Raw genomic sequence first — 23,455 nt, forward strand, 5'->3', positions numbered from 1 at the left:
ATTTATATTTTGTTGCATTTATTAAACTTTTGCATCAATGTGTTTATAAGATATGGCGAGGATAAATTACATATATGACAATAATTGACTTTTTTTGGTTTAATAGATAAAAAGACATGGAAGAGTGGGCATTGATACAAGAGGTAAAAGAAAACTTTAAGTCATTTTACCCGGAAAATCACAAACAAAACAAAAAAGAAAGAAAATTATAATGTATAAACAACCATTTAGTCAATATTCATGTACATAGTTATTTCAGCAAATATGGAAATGAAAATAACAATTATTTCCCATACTTCAGATATTGAATAACGCAACTTGGAAAATAAAACTTTTTGTCAATGAAAGGTGAAGTATATTTGAATAATTTGCCAATTGTGTTTATTAGATAAGTGTATACGGAATCATATATACCACCAATCGTGTTGTTTCATATGATAGCATGTATACGGACCATCACGTTAGAATGAATTCTATAATTTTGCAGAATAATAACCATGGCCTGACTGTATGGACGACGTCTGTTTTTATAGTAGGCAACATAGCTGGTGGTGGTGTGTTGGCCCTACCAAAAGCTGTTGAAGAAACAGGTAATGCATTATTGAATACCAGTGTTAGGGATTTTTTTGGAAGTTTCAGATAGCATTTCTTTTTTATCTAGTAATTCCATGGATAGTCAACAAGAACACTTAGTTAGAGTATACTGTTAACCATGTTAACCCTAGACAATTTTAATTAGCAAAGAATAGTTTGTTTTCAACTGTAAGCAATGGAATTTATTTTCAAAAGTCTCAACCAATTATATTTTAATAGGGAAGTAATAAAAACGAACTATAATTCTTTAATTCCTTCTCAGTTGGTTTCTAGTGAATAGTTATCCTATTGTTAACTGTACCAATCTCGTTATTTTTATATATAAAGATTTGTTAATTATAAGCTTACGAAGTCTTTGGACCATTTTTTTTAACCATCATCTAATTAAATTTGGTGAGGGTTTTTTTTTTCTTCAATTTTTATTGTTTTACAATCATTTGTGTCGTGCATATGATTTGTCTGTTTACAAAATGAAATCCAATGTAATGATTTACAGGTTGGATTGGGTTCATTTTGATTATTGTCTTTGGAATATTTTCTACCTACACTGCCACATTAATTGGTGAATCGTGGGTAATCATTCAAGAAAGGTATCCAAAATATCGGTCACATGTGCCGGATCCTTATCCAGTAATTGGGGAGATAGCATATGGAAGAAAAGGAAGGTAATATATTATTATTTAGGTAAATTTTAAATAAATTATATATTACAGATAGCTACATGTAATTAACGGGTAGTGTAACATTCACAGATTCTTCATTAAGATGTACTCATCTCAAACCGAGATATGCATACATCTGAAAGATATACCATGTTTATACGCAACATTCAAGCAGCATCTGCATATTGATGACATATCTTTCGGGAGTATGAAGAATATCATTTCCAATTTTTGTTTGCCAGTATTTGCAACAAACTAGAGGCTATTGGACCAAATAGTCTTATTACTGAGTATGGGGTCATTATTTTTAATTTGTCCATCATGGAATAGTACTCCATGGAAATGATTTATTTATTAATTTTCACAAAGAAATTATTTTAAAATATTAAGGTCGAGGACATAAAATAAAGGCAACAGTAGTATACCGTTATTCAAAAGTCATAAATCGATTGAGAGAAAACAAATCTGGGTTACAAACTAAAACAGAGGTAAACACATCAACTATAAGAAGATAACAACGGATCAACAGAAACACTGAAGTGTAATAAAAGCCAACGCAAATGCAGCATACATAGAAACAAACTGATAACAACTGCCATATTGCTGACATGGTACGGGACATTTTAAGAACATTGTTGGGTTCAACCTGGTTTTATGGCTAGCCAAACCTCGTGCATGATTGCAATACTAAAAATACCGCTAAAATGACAACTTTCAATGTACATGACAGGAATTCATTACAAATAAATGCAAAAACACTGAGGGCAGACTTCCTATACATTGTACAGAAGAGGGTTCCCTACGCAGGAACTGCTCCAACAAAGTTGTGAGGAGAAAGATTAAATAAGACACTTCGTAAATTTATGTTCACCGTCACGAATTGGTTGATCAATACAATGTGTCTGTGTCTAAACTAACTAAGGACATTTTAACCACGTGTTAGATTGTGGTTTGCCATCTACGTAGTCTTATCTTTTAAGTAACGAATATGACAGTTTCGATGTGTGTTAATTCGCATTGGTATACGGCGTTTCTCGGTATATGTACATCCAGCAATCATGTATTTATTTATTTCTGATGTTTTATTTGTAATTCTGATTGGATATTGTTTTATGACTTCTATATTTTATTTTCTATTCGTATATGAAAGTAAAGATAGTAAATCACCTAGTTTGTACCAATAATTTCTTATACCTATACCAAACCTATTGCAACTAAAATTTTCAATTACAAACGCGTTTTGCAGAATCTCGATATTGACGACTTCAAGTCTAAACCTCCTGATTGCACTTGTGCTAGTTCCCAATTCATGTATAATCCTGCTGGCCACGTTATTACCGGTGACCTTAACATTGTTAATAACACTTCTCTACGAAATGTGTTATCGAAAGGTCCGAAATATCGTGAGCCTAAATCCATCAATTGGAAATACAACTTTAAAATTTTGATGGACTCAGTCGAGGATTATGCCAGGCAATGGGCTAAACGTGAAAAGGAAGACGTAGACACTCTATCCGAATGGATTAAAGCAGTGAGGTCGTTAATACAAATCAGAATCAAGAAACTGAATAGGTCCATCGATGCCCATGCTACGTCAATCTTTAAAGACCCAAATGTTGCTAAACACTTATCCGACCTCCATGATAAATATGTTGTTGTCCCCGCAGACAAAGCCCCAAATAACATCGTTTTTGTCTGTAAAAGTCACTACATTAATTGCTTGATAAACGAATTAGGTATAGACAATTCACTTGGAAACTCAACATATACCCTCACGACACTTACCAAAGAGGAAATCCTGGATAATCATAGGTCTGTTCTTTGTTCCTTTGGTATTTCAACCAAAGATGAAGAACTGGATCTTCCATCACTGTCTTGGATACCTAAACTACATAAGTGTCCTTACAAACAACGGTATATTGCTGGGTCTTCCAAGTGCTCCACGAAACCTCTTTCTAAATTATTAACATCTATTTTATCAGCAATCAAAGACGGGCTTCAAAGTTATTGTGAAACTGCCTATTCTAGAGGTGGCGTGAATCAGATGTGGATACTTAAAAATTCCAAAGATCTTTTAGAGTACATACAATCTAACTCTCTTTCATCTTGTAACAGTATTAAAACATTTGACTTTTCTACTCTTTACACAAGTATTCCACATTCCAAACTAAAAGACAAATTGAAAGAGTTGGTATTACTTTGCTTCATAAAAAAGAATGGCCAACGTAGATAAAAGTATCTTGTCTTAGGGAGGGATAAATCATACTTTGTAAAGAATCACTCTGATTCAAACAAAAAATTCTCTGAAACCGATATTATCAAGATGCTTGATTTCTTGATTGACAACATATTTGTAACGTTCGGAGGACTTGTTTTTCAACAGACTGTCGGCATCCCAATGGGAACAAACTGTGCCCCTCTACTTGCCGACTTGTTTCTTTATTATTATGAGGCTGACTTCATGCAGGAACTTCTTAGGAAGAAAGATAAGAAGTAATATCCTTTAACTCTACTTTCCGCTATATAGATGTCGTTCTTTCACTAAACAATTCAAAATTTGGTGACTATGTGGAACGCATCTATCCCATCGAATTGGAGATAAAGGATACTACAGATACAGTTAAGTCGGCTTCATATCTTGACTTACATCTAGAAATTGACAATGAGGGTCGGTTGAAAACAAAACTTTACGACAAAAGAGATGATTTCAGCTTTCCAATTGTGAACTTTCCATTTCTAAGTAGCAACATTCCAGCAGCACCTGCATACGGGGTATATATCTCCCAATTGATACGATATTCCCGTGCTTGCATTTCCTATCATGATTTTCTTGATAGAGGGTTACTGCTCACAAGGAAGCTATTAAACCAAGAGTTCCAAATGGTGAAGTTGAAATCATCCCTTCGTAAATTTTACGGACGCCATCACGAGTTGGTTGACCGTTATGGAATAACCGTTTCACAAATGATATCGGATATGTTCCTTACGTCGTAACTACAATCCCCTTCCCTTTCATGAATGTGACCTACCGAATTAGACTATTTACCGGATTTGTAATCACATAAGCAACATGACGGGTGCCACATGTGGAGCAGGATCTGCTTACCCTTCCGGAGCACCTGAGATCACCCCTAGTTTTTGGTGGGGTTCGTGTTGTTTATTCTTTAGTTTTCTATGTTGTGTCATGTGTACTATTGTTTTTCTGTTTGTCTTTTTCATTTTTAGCCATGGCGTTGTCAGTTTGTTTTAGATTTATGAGTTTGACTGTCCCTTTGGTATCTTTCGTCCCTCTTTCATATATGTAAATAATATATGTGCATGTACTCGTACTGATCACAGCTTAACACTACTCACTTTTTGGACAAATCATCATGGAAATCCCCGATGAATTGAACGCTTTGTTAGCAGCCACGAAGTGGTTTGGTAAAGAACCTGCCTGGAAGTTCTCGGCAAGTACTGACTAGGTGACAGTACAGTTGACGTGGACCAAGGCTAAGGAACAAGAGTCATCCTCCAGTAAATCCAAGCCGGCCCTGAAAAAGAGTAAACCACCATCCACCAGGAGAAGGGACGCCAAACGTTACGACCAGTGGATGGCAAACAGAACAGCCGTGGTACCTGCTACTCAAATCCAACAAACCACCATCACGCAAACCGAGACAAGAGACAGTGTAGTTGGACATGTACTTACACTAACTAAGTACAAAGGGGAACCAGTTGGGGTTGTAGTCAATAGGGATATTGTCACTAGTCCTTACAACCCCCAAAAAAGCCTGCCATCGCCTGGTATTCTACAACTCCAGAAATGACAGAGGCTATCGCAGTAGGATCGACTTCGATGAAGGGTTTGACATCGACGACCCAGACATACTGCGCACACCACCACACATATCGCCCGTCATCAACGCAGATTCCAAAGAGGCAATACAAACAGCCATGCTAGCAGCACGACCTGATACTCCGTACCAGCAACACCAAAGCAGTCGGAGTAAAATGAAGGCCAAAAGACAAACAGACACCAGTCTGTAAAATAGGTTTTTCCAGTCGGCAATATCCAGACAGGATAGCTGGACGTGAAACATCCACATATCATCATCATCACCTAGTTCATTCATATGACTTTAGTTTAAAGCAACTATATGCGCAGGATATTTTTGTTTTTTCACAGTTTGAACATGTTGAAGCAGAAGAAATCCCGACATTGTTATATGATACAATTAGTTACACAATTACCAATATTTCTATATTATTTATTCTTGTAATTTTTATAAAATACATCAAATAACTTCATTACAAACTTAATCCCGATATATGTTCAATTTTTAGAAAATGGCATACTAGAATTACGAACTGTGCGTCACACTAAAATGTCAACGCCACAAAAAGTGACGTCACATGTAAATTTCTTAAAATTAAAGCTCTTTAACTTCGTAATTCCTGACATTTTTTGGTGGTCATTTAACAATTAAGATTCATATGTTTAAGAGAATAATTTTGCGTTATCTGTTTTATTATCCAATTAGGAACCTTGTGAACGTTGTGATGAACATCTACAATTATGGTAGTGCTGTGGTCTATATGGTGTTAGCTGCTGGAAACATCGAGACACTGTTAGCAAAAGTGACAGAAGATATATCGCTATGCTATTGGCTAATTATATTAGCCGGAGTACTAGCACCACTTATATGTCTTGGAACACCAAAGGATTTCTGGTAAAATACTATGTGTGTGTTCGTATTATTAAATGATATTTGGTGCAAAAGGTGGATTGTTTTATCAAGAAAGGGGCAGCCATGACACACAAACAAGAGGTGTCTATTAAGTTTATTCGCAAATATCATATACGACTCCTTTTTGCAAGATATACGCTCAAAACGAAATGTATGATCCCTCAACCAAACGTAATAGACTGTGACGATAAATATACTATCTTCCTATATATATATATGAGGATACAAACACAAAATGTCAGTTTTATGTAAATCTAAACATGCTGTGAAAGTAAAATACAAAACTGTCTCCGTAATGTATATCTCCAAGATATGTTACTTGTTATTGATTTCCTTTTTAAGTAATTTCGCTTAACACCATTTTTTTTTTTATCGTTTTGTTACAGGCCGATAGGGGTAGGAGCTACGTTTACCACTGGTATAGCGTGTATTTTGATAATTATCCAGTCACTAAACGACAAGGACCAACACATGCCTGTTTCCCATTCAACTACAGACCCACTTAAATTTTCTACATCATTTGGAACAATGGTGTTTGCGGTCAGCGGTCATTCGGTCCTACCTACCATAATAAATGACATGAAGAAAAAGGAAGATTTCAAAAAAGCAGCTTTCCTTGGATATGCAAGTAAATTTGTAAGCTTTGATATCTCCGTTCTAAATAATTTTAACACATCAATGAAAGAGGGACGAAAGATACCAAAGGGACAGTCAAACTCATAAATCCAAAACAAACTGACAACGCCATGGCTAAAAATGAAAAAGACAAACAGATAAACAATAGTACACACGACACAACATCGAAAACTAAAGATTAAACAACACGAACCCCACCAAAAACTAGGGGTGATCTCAGGTGCTCCGGAAGGGTAAGCAGATCCTGCTCCACATGTGGCAAATGAAGATCATTCGGACAAGTCTGTTTGATGAATCGTTATGTCTTATATCTAGAAAAGCACACGTCATCTTTTTAATCTGCTAGTATTTGTTTCTTTGTTACCATGTATAACCTATTTGATATTTAACAGGATTAACAAGGCGTAACTATTGAATCAATGAATGGGTTTGTAGATAAAATTGAGAAAGGAAATGGGAAATGTGTCAAAGCGACATAGATGTTTTTGTGTTCTATTAAATTGTTCCTTTTAAAATTGTTACACGATGATGACTGCTGTACCCGTATTTTGACTATTTTATTTTATATGTCTGTTTAGTTCACGCATCATTGTAAATATAACGGAATTTATTGAGACTGTCATCAAAGGGAGAGGTTTAGCGCTATAAAACAAGGTTTAATCCACCATTTTCTACATTTGGAAATCCCTGTTCCAAGTCAGGAATATGACAGTTCTTGTCCATTCGTTTTTGATGTGGTTTTTTTGTGTGACATTGTAATGTATTTAGTAACTTGTCTTCTTTTAACAGTTGTCCTTATGATGTATATGCCAACAGCCATTGTAGGATACATGGTGTATGGAGAGAATCTCAATGAAAACATAATAAAGAGTGTTTCAGCTGGTCCGTGTGCCTATACTGTAGAGGTGTTGGTCACGTTACACCTATTGTTGGGTTTTATTATCTTGATGAACCCTGTCTGTCAACAGTTAGAAGCCAAACTTGGCGTTTCTACAGGTATGTTTATAGTCGATTAAATTTACAATTGTGCATATTTTTAACGGAACAGGACGAACATGGTGTAAAAATAAACGAAACAAAGTTAAAAACACCTTCAACATTTAACAAAGAACAACATAGAAAACATAACACTGGTCAATACGATATCAGGTGCTCACGTAAAGGTAAGCAGATCCTGCTCCACATATGGCACCCGTCATGATGCTCATGGCTGTACAAACCCGGTGATAAATTGAATTCAGAAAGTCACCATTGATTTACCTTACGGCAAAAACATATACTTTAACATGTAACTTTATACAATAAATTCGAAACGCCGATTGTTAATTGCTTATTCGACGAAAGTAATATTTTCGACGCATTTGGTACTGTATTGACTCGGTCTATCAGTACTTAGACTTATTTTGTACAGTTAAGACTAAGACTCAGACAGAACACCGAAGACTCGATGTGGTTGAGTTTAGACTCAGTATACATGGTATTGTTGATAAAGACTAAGTCTATTATTAGTTTCGACTCGGTCTTTCACAGTATAGACTCCTGAAAACCTGATACCATCCCTAGTTTTTGTGGGTATCTTGTTGCTACGTCTTTAGTTCTCTGTGATGTGTTTTATGTACTATTGTTTGTCTGTTGGTCCTTCTCGCCATAATGTCGTCAGTTCGATTTTGAATGCCCCTTTGATATATTTCGTCTCCTTTTTAAAATCAACTTTTATTTTTGTTTTAAGTCAGGGCAAACGGACAGCATTTATATATAACGAATCTGGTCAAGAAAATGCAATCCAAGCAACGGCCAAAAAACACAAATAACTCAAAAATATTTTTGACAAAAATAAGAAAATTAGAAAATGAATCTTACAAAAAACCTGGCCGTAGTCCATTGGCGCAAATCAACACTAAACATTAAGCAGGGCTGTTTTTATCGAATTAAAATATATGTTAATAATAGACATCTTTTACGGAATTTCATAAGTCACTGTTCAAAGGGAGATAACCGAAGTTTTTATCAATTCTTTCACTCTCATATTGAATTGTATACTGCATAAATAATCACTTTTGATGTAATACAACTTAATCACATGTAGCGTTCGTGACAATCAATCAAAAAATTCGACAAAATTTTTGAAAACCACTCATCGTCTTACCACTAAAAAAAAGTCAGTGACATATATACATGTACCATGCATAATTTATATACTACAACATAATTCTTAAGTCATTCCCCGCATGTGCAAGATATAGATAACACAAAGAGGTTATAAAAAATACTATTTTTAACATGACCAGTTTTGTTCTGTTCATCCTACATTGTTGTCAATATAATGGATATTGATACGACTGGCATTTATACGAGTGAGAGGTTTAGCTAGCTACAAAACCATATTAAATCCACTATTTTCTTCATGAGGCTTGTACCAAGTCTGCAATATGACAGTTGTTATCCACTCGTTTGATGTGTTTGAGCTTTTGATTTTGCCATTTGATATAGGACTTTCCGATTTAAATTTTCCTTGGAGTTTGGTATTTTTATTATTTTACTTTTTGTTGGGTTTTTCATATTATGTCAATTTATTTTCGACTCAAGTACAAATAATGTGAGGGAGGCAATTTACTTTATCCCATGACTCAGCGGAAGACAGTTGATAATGTCTTTCTCGGGATGACAATCTTCTCTTATCACCCTCTCCTCAATGTGTTATTTATATAATGGTGTGAGTGCCAATGTGTCAACTCTTCATCCAATTCACAACGTATATAGAATTATATATTTTCCGACAATGTACAAATTTTGTATCATGTAGATGACTTGGTTTATTTCCCCCTATTTTTTCCTAAAATATTCCTGGTTTGCTCTTTAACAAGTGGCTTATCCCATAACATTGAGAATTGAAATGGGGAATGTGTCAAAGAGCTAAGAGCAGACAACTACTGTACCATGTATCTTTAATACCTTATGTATATAAATAAAGGTAGGATATAATTAAATCTAGTTACTTTATTTATGATATAGATATCCGGGTGCAAAGAGTTTCAATCTATCAGATAAAATCCAAATTATCTACTAAATTATGATCAATTATGTTTATCATCTATAATATTTAGTATATTGTAGACGTGTGAAATATGTACGATAAGTCATGTGGTTTGGATTCAGAGGACATGTGATATAAAAACTGAAGGTAAGAATAATAAAGTAGGAAAGTAATTTACAATTACATTTACATATCTTTAATTACAAAACGTGATTTTAATATCGTTCTCCTTGAGATAGGATTGCTTATATTTTTTTTATAAATAATTGTATAATTTAGTGATTCATTTATAGATAAAATAGTCTACATTTCCCAGGGGCAAAACTTTTGCACAACTACGTTCACAATGGTAGAATAACATTAACAATACAAAACTAATTGGATTGTATTTTTTCAACTGATTTCGTTATGTAATAAAGCAATTGTGGAATATATTAGAATAGACAGCAACCAAGGATAAAAATTCAAGAACATGATTTACTCCTATACATTATTTTCGGTTTCGATTTGCCCTGAATAAAGACAAATAGTAAAAACTGAATTCTAAAAGAGTGGCGAAAACTATCATATCAAAGAGACATTAAAACTCAAATCGAAAAGATGCACAAAAAAATTCAAAAATAAATAGAAACAAATATAATTTTTCACAAAATAAAAATAACATATTCTCAAAATAAAAAAGAGTTTATGGTATAAGACGGTACCCAACAAATTAAAAAAAAATAGATTATGTCTTGCTGTTCCGTGTGAGTAAAGGCTCGTTGTTGAAGGCTGTAGCTTGACCTTTGGGGTTTACCTTTACAAATTGTGACTTGGAATGAGAGTTGTCTCATTGGCACTCATATTTTCTTATTTTAATAATTTCGTTTAATTTTCATAACATTTTGAAAATTTATTTCCTTTGACCTATTGACAAAAAATATATAAAGAAATAATTGATTGTATTTTATACAAATACCGCCAGGGTACATACGCAGTTACAGGAACCTTTAGGAATGTGAACAAAGTGTTACATGTACCTCTGGGGTACTTGAACAAAATGTTTCGTGAACCTCTAGGGTACGTGAACAATGTGTTTCGTGAACCTCTAGGGAACGTGTGCAAAGTGTTACGTGTACCTCTAGGGTACGTGAACAAAGCGTTACGTGTACCTCTAGGATACGTGAACAAAGTGTTACGTAAACCTCTAGGGTCGTGAACAATGTGTTTCGTGAACCTCTAGGATACGTGAACAATGTGTTTCGTGAACCTCTAGGATACGTGAACAATGTGTTTCGTGAACCTCTAGGATACATGAACAATGTGTTTCATGAACCTCTAGGATACATGAACAATGTGTTTCGTGAACCTCTAGGGAACGCGAACAAAGTGTTACGTGTACCTCTAGGGTACGTGAACAAAGTGTTACGTAAACCTCTAGGGTCGTGAACAATGTGTTTCGTGAACCTCTAGGATATGTGAACAATGTGTTTCGTGAACCTCTAGGATACGTGAACAATGTGTTTCGTGAACCTCTAGGATACGTGAACAATGTGTTTCGCGAACCTCTAGGATACGTGAACAATGTGTTTCGCGAACCTCTAAGATACTTGAACAATGTGTTTCGTGAACCTCTAGGGTACGTGAATTACTTGTAACACGTACATCTAGGATATATTGTACGTGAACAACTTGTAACGCGTACCTCTAGCAAACGTGTAACAAAATGATTTATGGACCGAACGGCTCCTCAAAGTAAATATCCAAAAACAAGAGTTTTTTAGTATATTTATATAGTACAGTAAAACACGAAAATAAATTTATAGAAAACCAAAAAAAAAATGGATTTTCAAAATACGCCGGAAGGAAAGCTAATCAAGAATGTCCTGTTCCGAAGTACTTATGGTTTTGAGAGTGCATACAATATTGTTTCTATTTACAGATACTCCATATAAAGATGAAACCTACTTAAGAAACTTAACATGTCATCTGAGACCAACCAGGTAACTAGTTCTTTGTAATGTGCACTTTTTACAATCTTATAGATAAAGAGGATTTATATATATATATATATATATATAAAAAGAAGATTGCCAATGAGACATCTCTTCACAAGAGATCAAATGAAACAGCCATTAACAACTATAGTTCACTGTACGGCCTTTAACAACGAGCAAATCCCATTCTGCATAGTCAGCTATAAAAAGCCTTGAAATGACAAATGTAAAACAATTCAAACGAGAAAACTTATTAGTCTGTTAAACGTCTCCATAAAACATAGAACAAACACATCGGATAGACCTTTCTTTACAAGTTGAAAGCTGTAAAAAAAATTAATCAAACGAAAACCATGCTATATTGTGATGTATACCATTGAGTTACATCTTTTAAACACCTACATGTAGGTTTCTATATCAATAAAACAAACGAGACCGTTTTGACGATAGTAAAAAGGGTATATGGCAGTTTAACGTCCAGTGGCAAATCAAATGCATATTTAGGAGGAGAATATGCTAGTGTGCTACGAATTCTAATCCAGTTTTGTTCTAGACCGATACGCTAAGCCGGGTTTTTAAAGTTCAAGTTCATAAGGTAACATACAAGAAGAAAGGTCGCCCTAACTGAACACCGACTTGTCTTTCCTCTTTCCTCCTTAATGCCGCGAGCTAAGAGGAGAACCTGATTCAATCCCACGACATCCATGTATGTACCTTGATGTGAACACGCTTCCATCAGAACACTGATACGATTATGTATTGACGATAAAAAAAATCATGGTTAAGTTTTTGAGAATACAGCACAATTTAATTTAAAACAAATAATTAAAAATAAATAATTTATGTAGTATCTATTTCAAATCTACACATTAATTTAACATGATTAGTTATACAGATCTTACAACCATGTGTTATATGAGAAGTATATTATAGTATGATTTTTATATGTTGAAGCCGACTCATGGGTTGACAATATGGAGTACCTCTGTATTTATCGTTGGTGAGATCGCAGGATCTGGTGTTCTAGCATTACCGAAGGCAATCGACAATTCAGGTTAGTCATCAATATGAAGGAAAACGATGTCCAAGCTAAAAAAAAATAGTTAACTATTTTAGTCACTATTTGAAATTCAACCCAAATTAAAAATGTATTTAATAAGAAAAAGGAAGGTGTGCTTAACTGTGGTATGAGTGCCAATGAAAGCATTATATAGAGGGAAATGTCGCTTCAGTGTATCATCAAAAAAATTCATATACTTTCAATAGTTTTTGTTTTTTTACTTTGAGTTTTCTGTTAACTTAGTTGAAAAAGAAGAATAAAAAGGTCCATATAGTCGATAAAAAGGATTATTTCAGCTATCTTTTTTAATCACTGAAAACACCCTATTACCAAGTTTACTTCCGTAATTTCCGCATGACTGTAATGTTTGTAATCCAACATTTTACATAATCTATAATGCTTTTCATTAAACTAAGTATTTACTTTTAATGTATCCAGGATGGATTGGTCTGGTATTAATAGTTGTGTGTGCCTTTGCCTCAGCGTATACTGGTGCCATATTAGGAAGAGCTTGGCTGATAGTTCAGAGTAGAAATCCACAGTACCAGTCACATGTTGTTGATCCTTATCCAATCATAGGCGAGCAAGCATTCGGAAAGTTTGGAAGGTATTTTAATTTTATTAGACAACATTTAATAATCGCTAATAAAAGTTATGTAGTTTTCAATTTTATCTGGATTTACTGGCGACTGCAAAATCGTATATGGAATATTTTATCAAGTTCATGACTGGCTTTTGATATATAGATGATCATAGATATTTTATTTTTTTACTTTTCCATATAGTTATAGTTTCATTGTATGTTTTTTGCAGTTTGGAACAGTAATTGCAGAATTCTCTATTCTCCTTGGAATTCTTGTTTACAATCACTTACATTTAACATAAAAAGAGGAACATTAATATGTCTCTCACTTTTAAACAGATAGTTTATCAATGTTGCTGCTCACATAGGACGAAACCGCAAATTCTTTTTGATATAAAATTTATGATAAATGTGGGTAAAAATGGAATTTTAGAATATGTCAAAAAGCAGAAAACAGCCCAAGGACACTAATTATAGGTCTTCAACATAGCAAGAAAATTTCGCATGCTTGCTTCATCTGTTCCCTAAACAAAATTGTGTGGTAGTTGAGCGAAAATGGACGTTACACGAAACTCCGAAACATATAAATGAACCAAAATTATAAAAACATACAAGGTTAACAAAGGCCATGTAGGTTCCTGACTAATTGGGGCCAAACATGTTTGGGAAAAAATAAAATACATGTAAAAAAAAATCTATGCACTGCATCGTATAAAAAAAAATAATCTAAATTTATTTATATTTGATAAAAAAAAATCACATACAATCGGAAAACTACTGCATTAAAAAAAATGATAATTAAACTTGCTGATTTCTATGTATAGTACAACTTATAAGCCAGATGAATTCCGATGGTCTGTATACATGATCAGTTCACAAGTATATTTTTATTTACATGAAGCTGTAATAAATATTGGTTCTATACATTTTTCCAAGAACTGGTGGAGGTGTTTTGTGTCTATAGTATTTTAAATTTTATTGTAGATATTTAGTTTCATTTTCTATAAATTTCACCCTGTTTGGAGTGTCTGTTGTATTTCTGATTCTGGCAGCAGAGAATCTACAGGATTTGATCAGTCATGCTACAAAAGACGTGTCGTTCTGTTACTTTATAATCATACTAGCTGTTGCATTGATGCCTGTTGTATGTCTGGGAACACCAAAAGATTTCTGGTATGTAATGCGACGCTAAGATTTGTCGTATCAGAATCTATAGATTTATAGGTATTTTCATTGTTTTAACACTAGAACGAAATTACTAGTTCGCCATTGGTTGTATGCTAAATTGTACTAGTTTTTATCTCTGAGTGTGAGTTGCAGCAACCCAACAATAACTTACAGCTAAGCTCATGAGAATTTGTAAGACAAGACATGCAAACGACCCAGGAGCAGGATACATGTATATGCGTTTTTTTTATTTTTCGAAAAATACTTATTTGCATTCATTACACATTAATTCTTGAAAGTCCACTATCCTGTGGCAGGGAATCGAGATGAAGTAAAAAATGGAAGCCAGTAAACGATCTTTCATTACTAAAAGTTTCTACAATTTAAATCAAAATTTCAGATCGAGGCTCTAGAAAAATTGCTTTTTTACTACACGTCCATAAGAAGCTTTAAATGTCACAAGATACTTTGCAAAGTCATAGAAAACTTCAAGTATAGTACTAAAAGTGCAAAAGAATAGAACAAGCAAAAAAAAACAAAAAAAAACCCAACAATACCCGTAATTATCGTCACGCTTTCGAACTTCGATCTAAAGTGAGCAAAATACTAAACACGTCGCTCCCTCAGGACTGAAACTCGACGATTTCTCAATAGATCACACTAAAGGCATTTGAAGATTTTGCTTTCAGCTGGTCAGTTATTACAATAGATCATGTTTTGCAGGCCAATAGCAGTTGGAGCAACATTAGCCACGGGATTGGCATGCATCTTATTGCTAGCGAGAATTATACAAGACAAAGACAAACACGGAGACACTGTAGTACACTCAGAACAAGAATTCACTTCATTTTTCACAGCTTTTGGTACAATAGTGTTTGCATTTGGTGGACATCCAGCTTTTCCTACGTTTCAAGCTGATATGAGAAATAAGGCAGACTTTAAATGGGCTGTGTTGCTTGGATACATGAGTAAGTTGTTAGGGTATACAATTTGAATTTATTAAATAAAAAAAAAATCATTATGAAATTTGTATTGCTCAAGTAACTAAAAAATTAGAATCTAAATAAAGATGTTTGTTTCAAAACTTGGCCAATACTAAACATTTATCGCTTCAGGTTATTGGTATATATATAGTAGATATTTCGATTCTTGGATAAATAGATACATGTATAATATGTATATGCATTATTAAAATTATTGAATTGTATTTAATTTTGATAAATTATTTCAAACAGAAAAGAGAATATAAACGAGGAATGTGTCAAAGAGACAACAACCCAGCAATGAGCAAAGTACAGCACAAGGCCACCAACATGTCATCAATGCAGCGAGAAAATCGCACACCCTTCTCAACAGGCGCGGATCCAGAGGGGGGGTTCCGGGGGTTAGAACCCCCCTTTTTTTTGGACGATCAATGTATTTGAATGGGGAGGTGTGGTTGGAACCCCCCCCCCCCTTTGTCCTGGGTTAGGACCCCCCCCCTTTTTTTTTAAATGGCTGGATCCGCCCCTGCTCAATGACTGGTTTCGTTCGATTACACTAGGGATTTTCACTGATAATACATTCTAGTACTAGTAATAGAACACATTTTATTGCAACAAAAGTAATAACTATGTTTTTCAATGTTATAACCTCATCTTTCTTCCATGTTTACAGTTGTGTTGGCAATGTATCTTCCAACATCGGCGTCGGCGTATTTCATCTACGGCGACACAGTAAAGGATAACATTTTACTGACAACGACGGACAGTCCTATCACCTACATAGTTCAGACTCTTATAACAATTCATCTGTTGTTTGGATTTGTTATCGTCATCAACCCATTTTGTCAGGAAGTAGAGTCAAAATTTGGAGTTCCAAAAGGTATGAAAACTATCAATGAAATAAGAATTGATCATAGCCTAACGTTCAGTGGCAAGTATTTCATAAACATTCAGGACGCAGGATTCTTATTTAGTAGAATAGATTAACGAATATAACATTCATCAGACGTTACTATTTTTTGCATGTATTCTAATCGCTCTGTCAAATATTTTGGTAAATTTTTCGTTTGATTGCTATCTTTACTTTCGATATAAAATATAATTTAGAGCTATAATCTTTATTGGCGACATATGATGTATACTATATCATTTAGAATTTACCTGAGAATAATTATATGAAAAACTAAGGGGACATTGTTACCAAATTTTTATGGTGAAAACAGGAAATCATTTATTGCTTACAGTTAAAAATCATGCAATAGTACGTCTTCGTATCATAACATATTTTGTTTGAGTTAATTGTTTTTGGGCTCATTTTATTTGAATGTTATAATTGATTTTACCCATTTAAAAATCGTGTCAGGCATTTGCAATCATACCACATCTTCTTTTTTATATTTGAATGTTAAGTATAGATAAACCAAAAAACATTGTTGGTACATAACAAACTATCTTGTAAAGTAATTAGAAAATATGTTTAAATGCACGCACAGGCGCTTGGGTCTAGGATACAGATTTTTTTTTTTTTTTTTTTTTTTTTATTAAAATATTCAATTTTCTATAGAATGAAATTCAAAACAGTGTGGCTGTGGCCATTGATTGACACATTAAATGCATCCATTGACTCGGACAATTTACGTGAACGTTTGTCTGTAACGACCACTGTTTACGACGTACCTACGATAGACATTTAAACTGTGGGGTCACCAAAGGTTTCTTAACGCCTTTAATTATAAAATAATTCGACAAATTAATCAGGAATAACCTTTATGTGTTGATTTATATAATTGATATAAATCAAAACATCGTGTTATTTCTGAATATTTTTCGAATTACTTTATTAAGGTGTTGAGAACCTTTGGTGACCCCATAGTTTAAATGTCTTTAAAAAGTACACAATGAGCAGTGGTCGTTACATACAAACGTGCACCTAAATTGTCCCAGTCAATGGATGAATTTAATGTGTCAATCAATGGCCACAGCCACACTGTTTTGAATTTCATTCTATTTAAAATACCCAATTTTACTATCCATACTAAGAAACAAAGTATGGATAGTAAAATTGGGTATTTTCTCTTGGTCGTTTAAATCACTCGAAACTAGGTGAGACATGCACAGAAGTGATAGATATGTATTATAAATATAGAAAATTGAATATTTTAATAAAAAAAAAAAAAAAAAAAAAAAATCTGTATCCTAGACCCAAGCGCCTGTGAATGCACGTGTAAAGTTTTTGAGTTTTGTCATTATTTCCCTATTGTCTCATTTTATTTTTTCCAGAATTCACATGGAAACGATGTGTTGCTAGGCCACTGATGGTCTTATGTGCATTGTTTGTAGCCGAGACAATACCACGTTTTGGTGCCATTTTAGCATTAGTTGGTGGATCAACAACAACTCTGTTAGCCTACATTTGTCCTTCAGTATTTTACCTTAAACTTTGTCGGAAACCTCGTGATGACACAGCACCATTTGTCAGAGATGAATTCATTGATAATGAAGCCAGTCTTCAAAAGCTTGACACGGACTTTATGTAAATATATTTCGCTAAGATAAACAATTTTGAATTTTCATGAAATATTTCAAATCAAATCAGAATATTATTGTTTTAAAATCCCAAAGGTTTGATTTTTGCGAAGACATACACAGCAATACGGTCCGTGTAACACTTATCAATTCAAAGTTTTAAAAAGTTTTAGAATTTTAGATTTTTGGAATTTTTATCAAAGTTTCAAAATATCAAAATTCCAAATTGTGTAAAAGTTTTGAAATTTTGAAATTTTAACCAAATAATTAAAATATTAAAATTCTAAATATCGTTTATAAATTTGATAGTTTAGAAATTTGATCAAACTTTTAAAAAACTGAACCTAATGTGCAATTTTGATTATTTCACTTTTTGAAAGTTTGATTTTTTAGATTTTTGATTAAAATATCAAAAATAGAAAAGGGGCGAAAAGAGGGGTACCTGTAAACACTGCTCTGATTCTTAGTTTGGAATACATAGCTCGAAATATATCAAATCACTTTTTATAACAAAATAAACAATTAAAAGAAAAGGTCGTTTTTTATAAAAAAAAAAAATATCCTATTTAAACCTGCATCAAATAAATTGATTTAAATATTTGATAGAAAGATAGCGTTTGAGATAAAAAAATAAGAAAAAAAATAAAAAAAATAACAGCTATTTGGTGTTCCCAGTGCCAAAAAATTAGAGGTAACAGTGAAACGAACTCGCTGTAGGCAAAATAGTATTATTCGCCTTTTTGACGTTCCTGATGAAGGTAGATCCAGAAAAGCGCTACAGTCGCATGCAACTTTAATTTTTTGTTTTGTTTTTTATTGATTGCATGACGATGATATATTGCCTTTCATGATTGATTTCAGTTCCAAGTAATGAAGGAATACTTAATTTATGGTGTCACAATGAACGTTGTGCTAGGCGTGCTTCAGCAGGCCCTTAGTTAAAAACAGTTTACAGGGTTGCATTCAATATCGTAGCGGCTACGTAGTGCTACGTATATTTATGACTATTGAACGTGTACAGCTAGCCGAGTTTTCTACATAGATATTGATAGCAGCTACGTAGCGGCTACGTAGCTGCTACGGTATTGAACACGACCCTGGTTCAGTGATGGTGCAGTGATGGTTCAGTGATAATATACGTCATACTAACTTATCTACGAAATATAACAATGGACTAAAATTAAAATTATACAAAACTTATAAGACCAGAGGCTCCTGAATTGGGACAGGCGCACAAACGCGGCGGGGGTAAACATGTTTCGTGAGATCACAACCCTTCCCCTGTACATCTAGCCAATGTTAAAAAAAAACCCACAGTAACACACACAGTTAAATACACTTTAAAAGAAATCCAAGTCCCATGTCAGAAAAGGAAACAAAAGAAACTAATCAAAATGACAATGATAATAAATTAACAAAGGACTACTATATATAAAGCTAGCAGTTACTGACAAATGCCAGCTCCAGACCTCAATTAAGCTAATTTAAAGATAATAACTTCATCATATGAATAACAGGCTCTCTGTTGGATTTATTGCTTATTTGTTCCTGAACACTCATGAAATATTTGTCACTGGCAACAAAAAATGGATAATTTAAAATAGGTTGTTCCTGAACATTTCATAAATGTAAGTTATTTATAAACAAAATATTAAATAAATTGATATGATACATATGTAAAAGAGAACTTATAAATAAATAATTTATCAAAAAACAGCTTGTGTTTATCTTTTAAAACAAAAAAGTTGTGCATTTCTGTCGGGAGGAAAAATACGTCCACAAATCAGAATTTCGAGCAAAGATCTGAAATTTCGACCTCGTTTTACTCAAAAAGTAGCAAATGAAGGTATGTTTTTGATTAAATATTTTATTTTAAACAGGTAAAAATAGCCTACATTTGTATATAATTATCTTAAAGGGAAGAAATTCTCACCGTCAGAAATAAACTGTTCATGGATATGCCCTTAAAATTACACAAGTAACAAATACGGAACAATGATATCCCTTCATATACTTTGTACAAGCATCAGTCCAAACGTTGTCTAAGGGTGCAACCATTTAACTTCAAAATTAGGGATATGGTTGTTTTGTCGAAGTGAAGAAAAAAAAACGCGCTCAGCGCAAACAATTTTATTAAGTTTTCCATCGCTATTAACAAATTATTTGGTTCAAAAGTTAATACTATAAAGCATGGGGGAAATCCGGATTTAGAATTTTTTTTTGTCCTCTGCTTGCACAAATTTTGTTTTCTCCAACAAATTGGAGATCAGAATATTTTTATGTACCTGTATTAAAGCCCCTCGTGCAAGTATCCAAGTAAAAAAAGTGTCACTTTAGTGACTTTATTTATACATCGGATTCCCAAAAAGATAACTATTTATCACTGCATGATATAAACTTTTTAAAATGATTTTCTATTTCCAAACGCCGACACATACACATTGATAGATGGGCGATTAATGTACAGCGGCATCTATCACATAAATATGAAGGCTGAAAATAATGTTTATGTTATACGTTTATGATATGAATGTATACTGCGTTTGCAAAACCAGAACAATAAGTTGGATGTTAACGACTTTATTTGGCCCTTTTAATTTTATTTGACTTTATTTGCCTTTTAAACTTAATTTGATTCGAGCGTCACTGATAAGTATTTTGTAGACGAAACGCGCGTCTGGCGCAACTTCATATTTTACATTCTAGTATTCATCTATGGTGACTTTATGTAGATACCTTATGCAGTATCCTAGAATGTAAGCTACTAATATTGGTCTTACTCTGAATTTCAGTGTAAAAATTCCAGACAAGCACAACGTTCATTGCGACACCATGAATTCAGTATTCTTGCTGTACCAATACTTAGATCTAAAATCGTTGATACAAGGCAATATGTGATCGTCATGCATTCGATAAAGAATGAATACAAAACGTTAAAATTAACGAACGAAACACTTTTCTGGATCTACCTTCTTCATATTTAAGGCCAACAATTTATAAAAAACAGAAATAGTTGATTAAAACGTTAAAGACGATCGTTCAAAATGTACATGGAATGATATATTCATCTGCCGACGTGATTGCAGAAAGTAAGAAGTCGGAAAGCATAACAGAAAAATTTGAAATCAAATGAGATAACACAACGTGTATTGAGCCATTTTATTGCTTAAAGTTCGGTAGAATATATATATACATCTTCTTTTTTATATACTCAACCTTACCATACTATTTGACCTACTGCGAGTTGGTCAGTTTTTACTGTTACTCCTAAAATATTGGTGCTGGGAAAACCAGCAAGTAAAATGGTCAGTATCAGAGCCGTGCGTTTAAAATGAATTCTCTTCTTTTGAGAAATATTTATTTTTGTCATTCAATTTTTCACCTGTTACAACTGCCTGTCTGTGGTTTTATGTTTTACATTAACTTTTAAGTATCAGTAAGTCTTCATTTAATTTTGTTTCGTTTCGTTCCGCTTTTATTTCGTTTTGCAGTTTACAGGTACCCCTCTTTTCGCCCCTTTTCTATATTTGATATTTTAATCAAAAATTTAAAAATCAAACTTTCAAAAAGTGAAATAATCAAAATTGCACGTTAGGTTTAGTATTTTCAAAGTTTGATAAAATTTCTAAACTATCAAATCAATAACGATATTTAGAATTTTAATATTTTAATTATTTGGTTAAAATTTCAAAATTTCAAAACTTTTACACAATTTGGAATTTTGATATTTTGAAACTTTGATCAAAATTCCAAAAATCTAAAATTTTAAAACTTTTTAAAACTTTGAATTGATAAGTGTTACACGGACCCAATACGTACAAATAAATACAATTGAACTCTAACCGGCAAAGGTTGAACAAGGACGATATAAAATAGCTACACACGCATTCCTCATTACGGATCTTAATTGCAATGTTGGTTTTACACGTCGACTTTCGTTGATTTCTCCAGTTACTCCGGCTGATTCCATCAAAAACAAATGTGACCGCCTTGAAATATCCAATGTCGATAACAAAAATGGCGACTGAAAGTGGCAGACGACAACAACGAACAAACAAGTACTTGGTCTATTTGTAAACAATTGAGATAATACAGGAAAAACTTAAACATTTTGTTTTAACCCAAAAAGATGGTAACAGTAGCTTGTGCAAATTAGTAAAAAAAAACAAAAAATGGACTATTTTGCTGTGCTTCCATAATTTGACATTTCGAAATCGAAATCTTGAAAATGTTGAATTAAAAAGTTTAAAAAAAAAATCAGGACCAGTAAAAACAAGAAAAAATAAGTTTGAATTAAAACGTAGATTAAAGTTTATCCCTTATGCACTAGCCCCTAAAACGCAAATCGTTAATTCCTAGATACTAATGAATTTTCATGTTTACATTTTGCAGTGAGGTACCATTATGGGAGAAAATTTTAAACTATGAGATTATATTTATCGGACTAATCGCAGGGATAGCTTCGACGGCATCCGCCATTAAAGACATAGCAAGTCCGTCCAGTTTTAGAGTGCCATGTTACGTCGACCCGAGCAAACCAGCATAATTACAGATTCCATAACTCTTCAGGGAACCCTGCCGCGACGGCTGAACGCATGATTACTGTGGACATAATCATATATCTGTGGTGCTTATTTGTGCATATTTATGTAATAAAAAGGGACTTCAAATGCATTTCTTGTCTTTAAATTAAATAGCAATTGTTTGCCTTTATATGAACAAGTTTCGTTGACATTTGTCTTTAAATTTTTTTAATAGTTTTGTTCGTTTAATACTATGGAGTTATTCCGCTTATATAGGTTATTTTGAAACCTTCTTAAATCATTATTCACATACTCATTTGTAAATCCAAAACGTTCATACGTGTAGTATATAATTAAAAAAAAAGACATTGATTCATAGTATTGAGACTTTTAGTTTATTCTTTCCGAGGTGTGTCTTCCTTGGAATTCGTATTTAAAGGTTAACATACATAAATATAAAAAAAGAAGATGTGGTATGATTGCCAATGATACACATCTCCACAAGAGACAACAATAACACAGAAATTAACAACTATAGGTCACCGTACGGCCTTCAACAATGAGCAAAGCCCATACCTCATAGTCAGCTTTTACGGATTAATTTATAGTTGGATGAGCATACTCAAAAGTAATTAAGATACTATAAAATTAATTCAACGTATATTGTTAAAATTATATGAATGTTTGAAAGGAAGAAAATCTTCAAATGATTTTATTTCATAATCGACTGAATATATAGCTAAATGTAGAAGAATATCGATAAATATGGCCATCAGAATTTCCACAAAAAAGTTATGTCGTATTAATATAAAACATAACTAAGTTTACACTAAGTATGTTTATGTGTGATGTAAGTTCGAAGATGTAATCTGCTACTTTGTAAACATGTGTTACACAACAGTTACAGTAAAACCATCTATAAAATAAAAAATAAAACTAATGTTTTTAAAAATCGTGCATCCGTTCCTTCCATGATTTACC

The 23,455-nt window shown here is 33.3% G+C and overlaps 2 protein-coding genes across 2 annotated transcripts; both read left to right on the forward strand.

Annotated features, from left to right (window-relative positions):
• Positions 1-466: 466 nt before the first annotated feature.
• On the forward strand, positions 467-11,084 carry LOC139493031 (uncharacterized). Its single transcript, XM_071281171.1, has 6 exons — positions 467-590; positions 1,091-1,259; positions 5,780-5,968; positions 6,373-6,614; positions 7,412-7,618; positions 10,912-11,084. The coding sequence occupies exons 1-6, from the start codon at positions 467-469 to the stop codon at positions 11,082-11,084; spliced, it is 1,104 nt and encodes a 367-aa protein (XP_071137272.1).
• LOC139491970 (uncharacterized) lies at positions 9,716-22,625 on the forward strand. Its single transcript, XM_071279957.1, has 9 exons — positions 9,716-9,803; positions 11,578-11,638; positions 12,587-12,686; positions 13,131-13,299; positions 14,260-14,448; positions 15,166-15,410; positions 16,099-16,305; positions 17,706-17,958; positions 22,344-22,625. Exons 2-9 carry the CDS (start codon positions 11,618-11,620, stop codon positions 22,495-22,497), a joined length of 1,338 nt encoding a protein of 445 aa, XP_071136058.1. The 5' UTR covers positions 9,716-9,803; positions 11,578-11,617; the 3' UTR covers positions 22,498-22,625.
• The last annotated feature ends 830 nt before the right edge of the window (positions 22,626-23,455 follow it).

The sequence above is a fragment of the Mytilus edulis genome, chromosome 10 (genome assembly GCF_963676685.1).
Source record: "Mytilus edulis chromosome 10, xbMytEdul2.2, whole genome shotgun sequence".
NCBI classification, from domain to species: Eukaryota; Metazoa; Mollusca; class Bivalvia; order Mytilida; family Mytilidae; genus Mytilus; species Mytilus edulis.

What these genes read in the sequence shown, in the direction of transcription:
- LOC139491970 (XM_071279957.1), top strand. Translation starts at nt 11,618, where the DNA reads ATGTCATCTGAGACCAACCAG. An exon ending in GGAACACCAAAAGATTTCTG is followed by an intron (nt 14,449 to 15,165) that starts GTATGTAATGCG and finishes CATGTTTTGCAG; the next exon opens with GCCAATAGCAGTTGGAGCAA. An exon ending in TGTGTTGCTTGGATACATGA is followed by an intron (nt 15,411 to 16,098) that starts GTAAGTTGTTAG and finishes CCATGTTTACAG; the next exon opens with TTGTGTTGGCAATGTATCTT.
- LOC139493031 (XM_071281171.1), top strand. Translation starts at nt 467, where the DNA reads ATGAATTCTATAATTTTGCAGAATAATAACCATGGCCTGACTGTATGG. An exon ending in GGAACACCAAAGGATTTCTG is followed by an intron (nt 5,969 to 6,372) that starts GTAAAATACTAT and finishes GTTTTGTTACAG; the next exon opens with GCCGATAGGGGTAGGAGCTA. An exon ending in AGCTTTCCTTGGATATGCAA is followed by an intron (nt 6,615 to 7,411) that starts GTAAATTTGTAA and finishes TTCTTTTAACAG; the next exon opens with TTGTCCTTATGATGTATATG.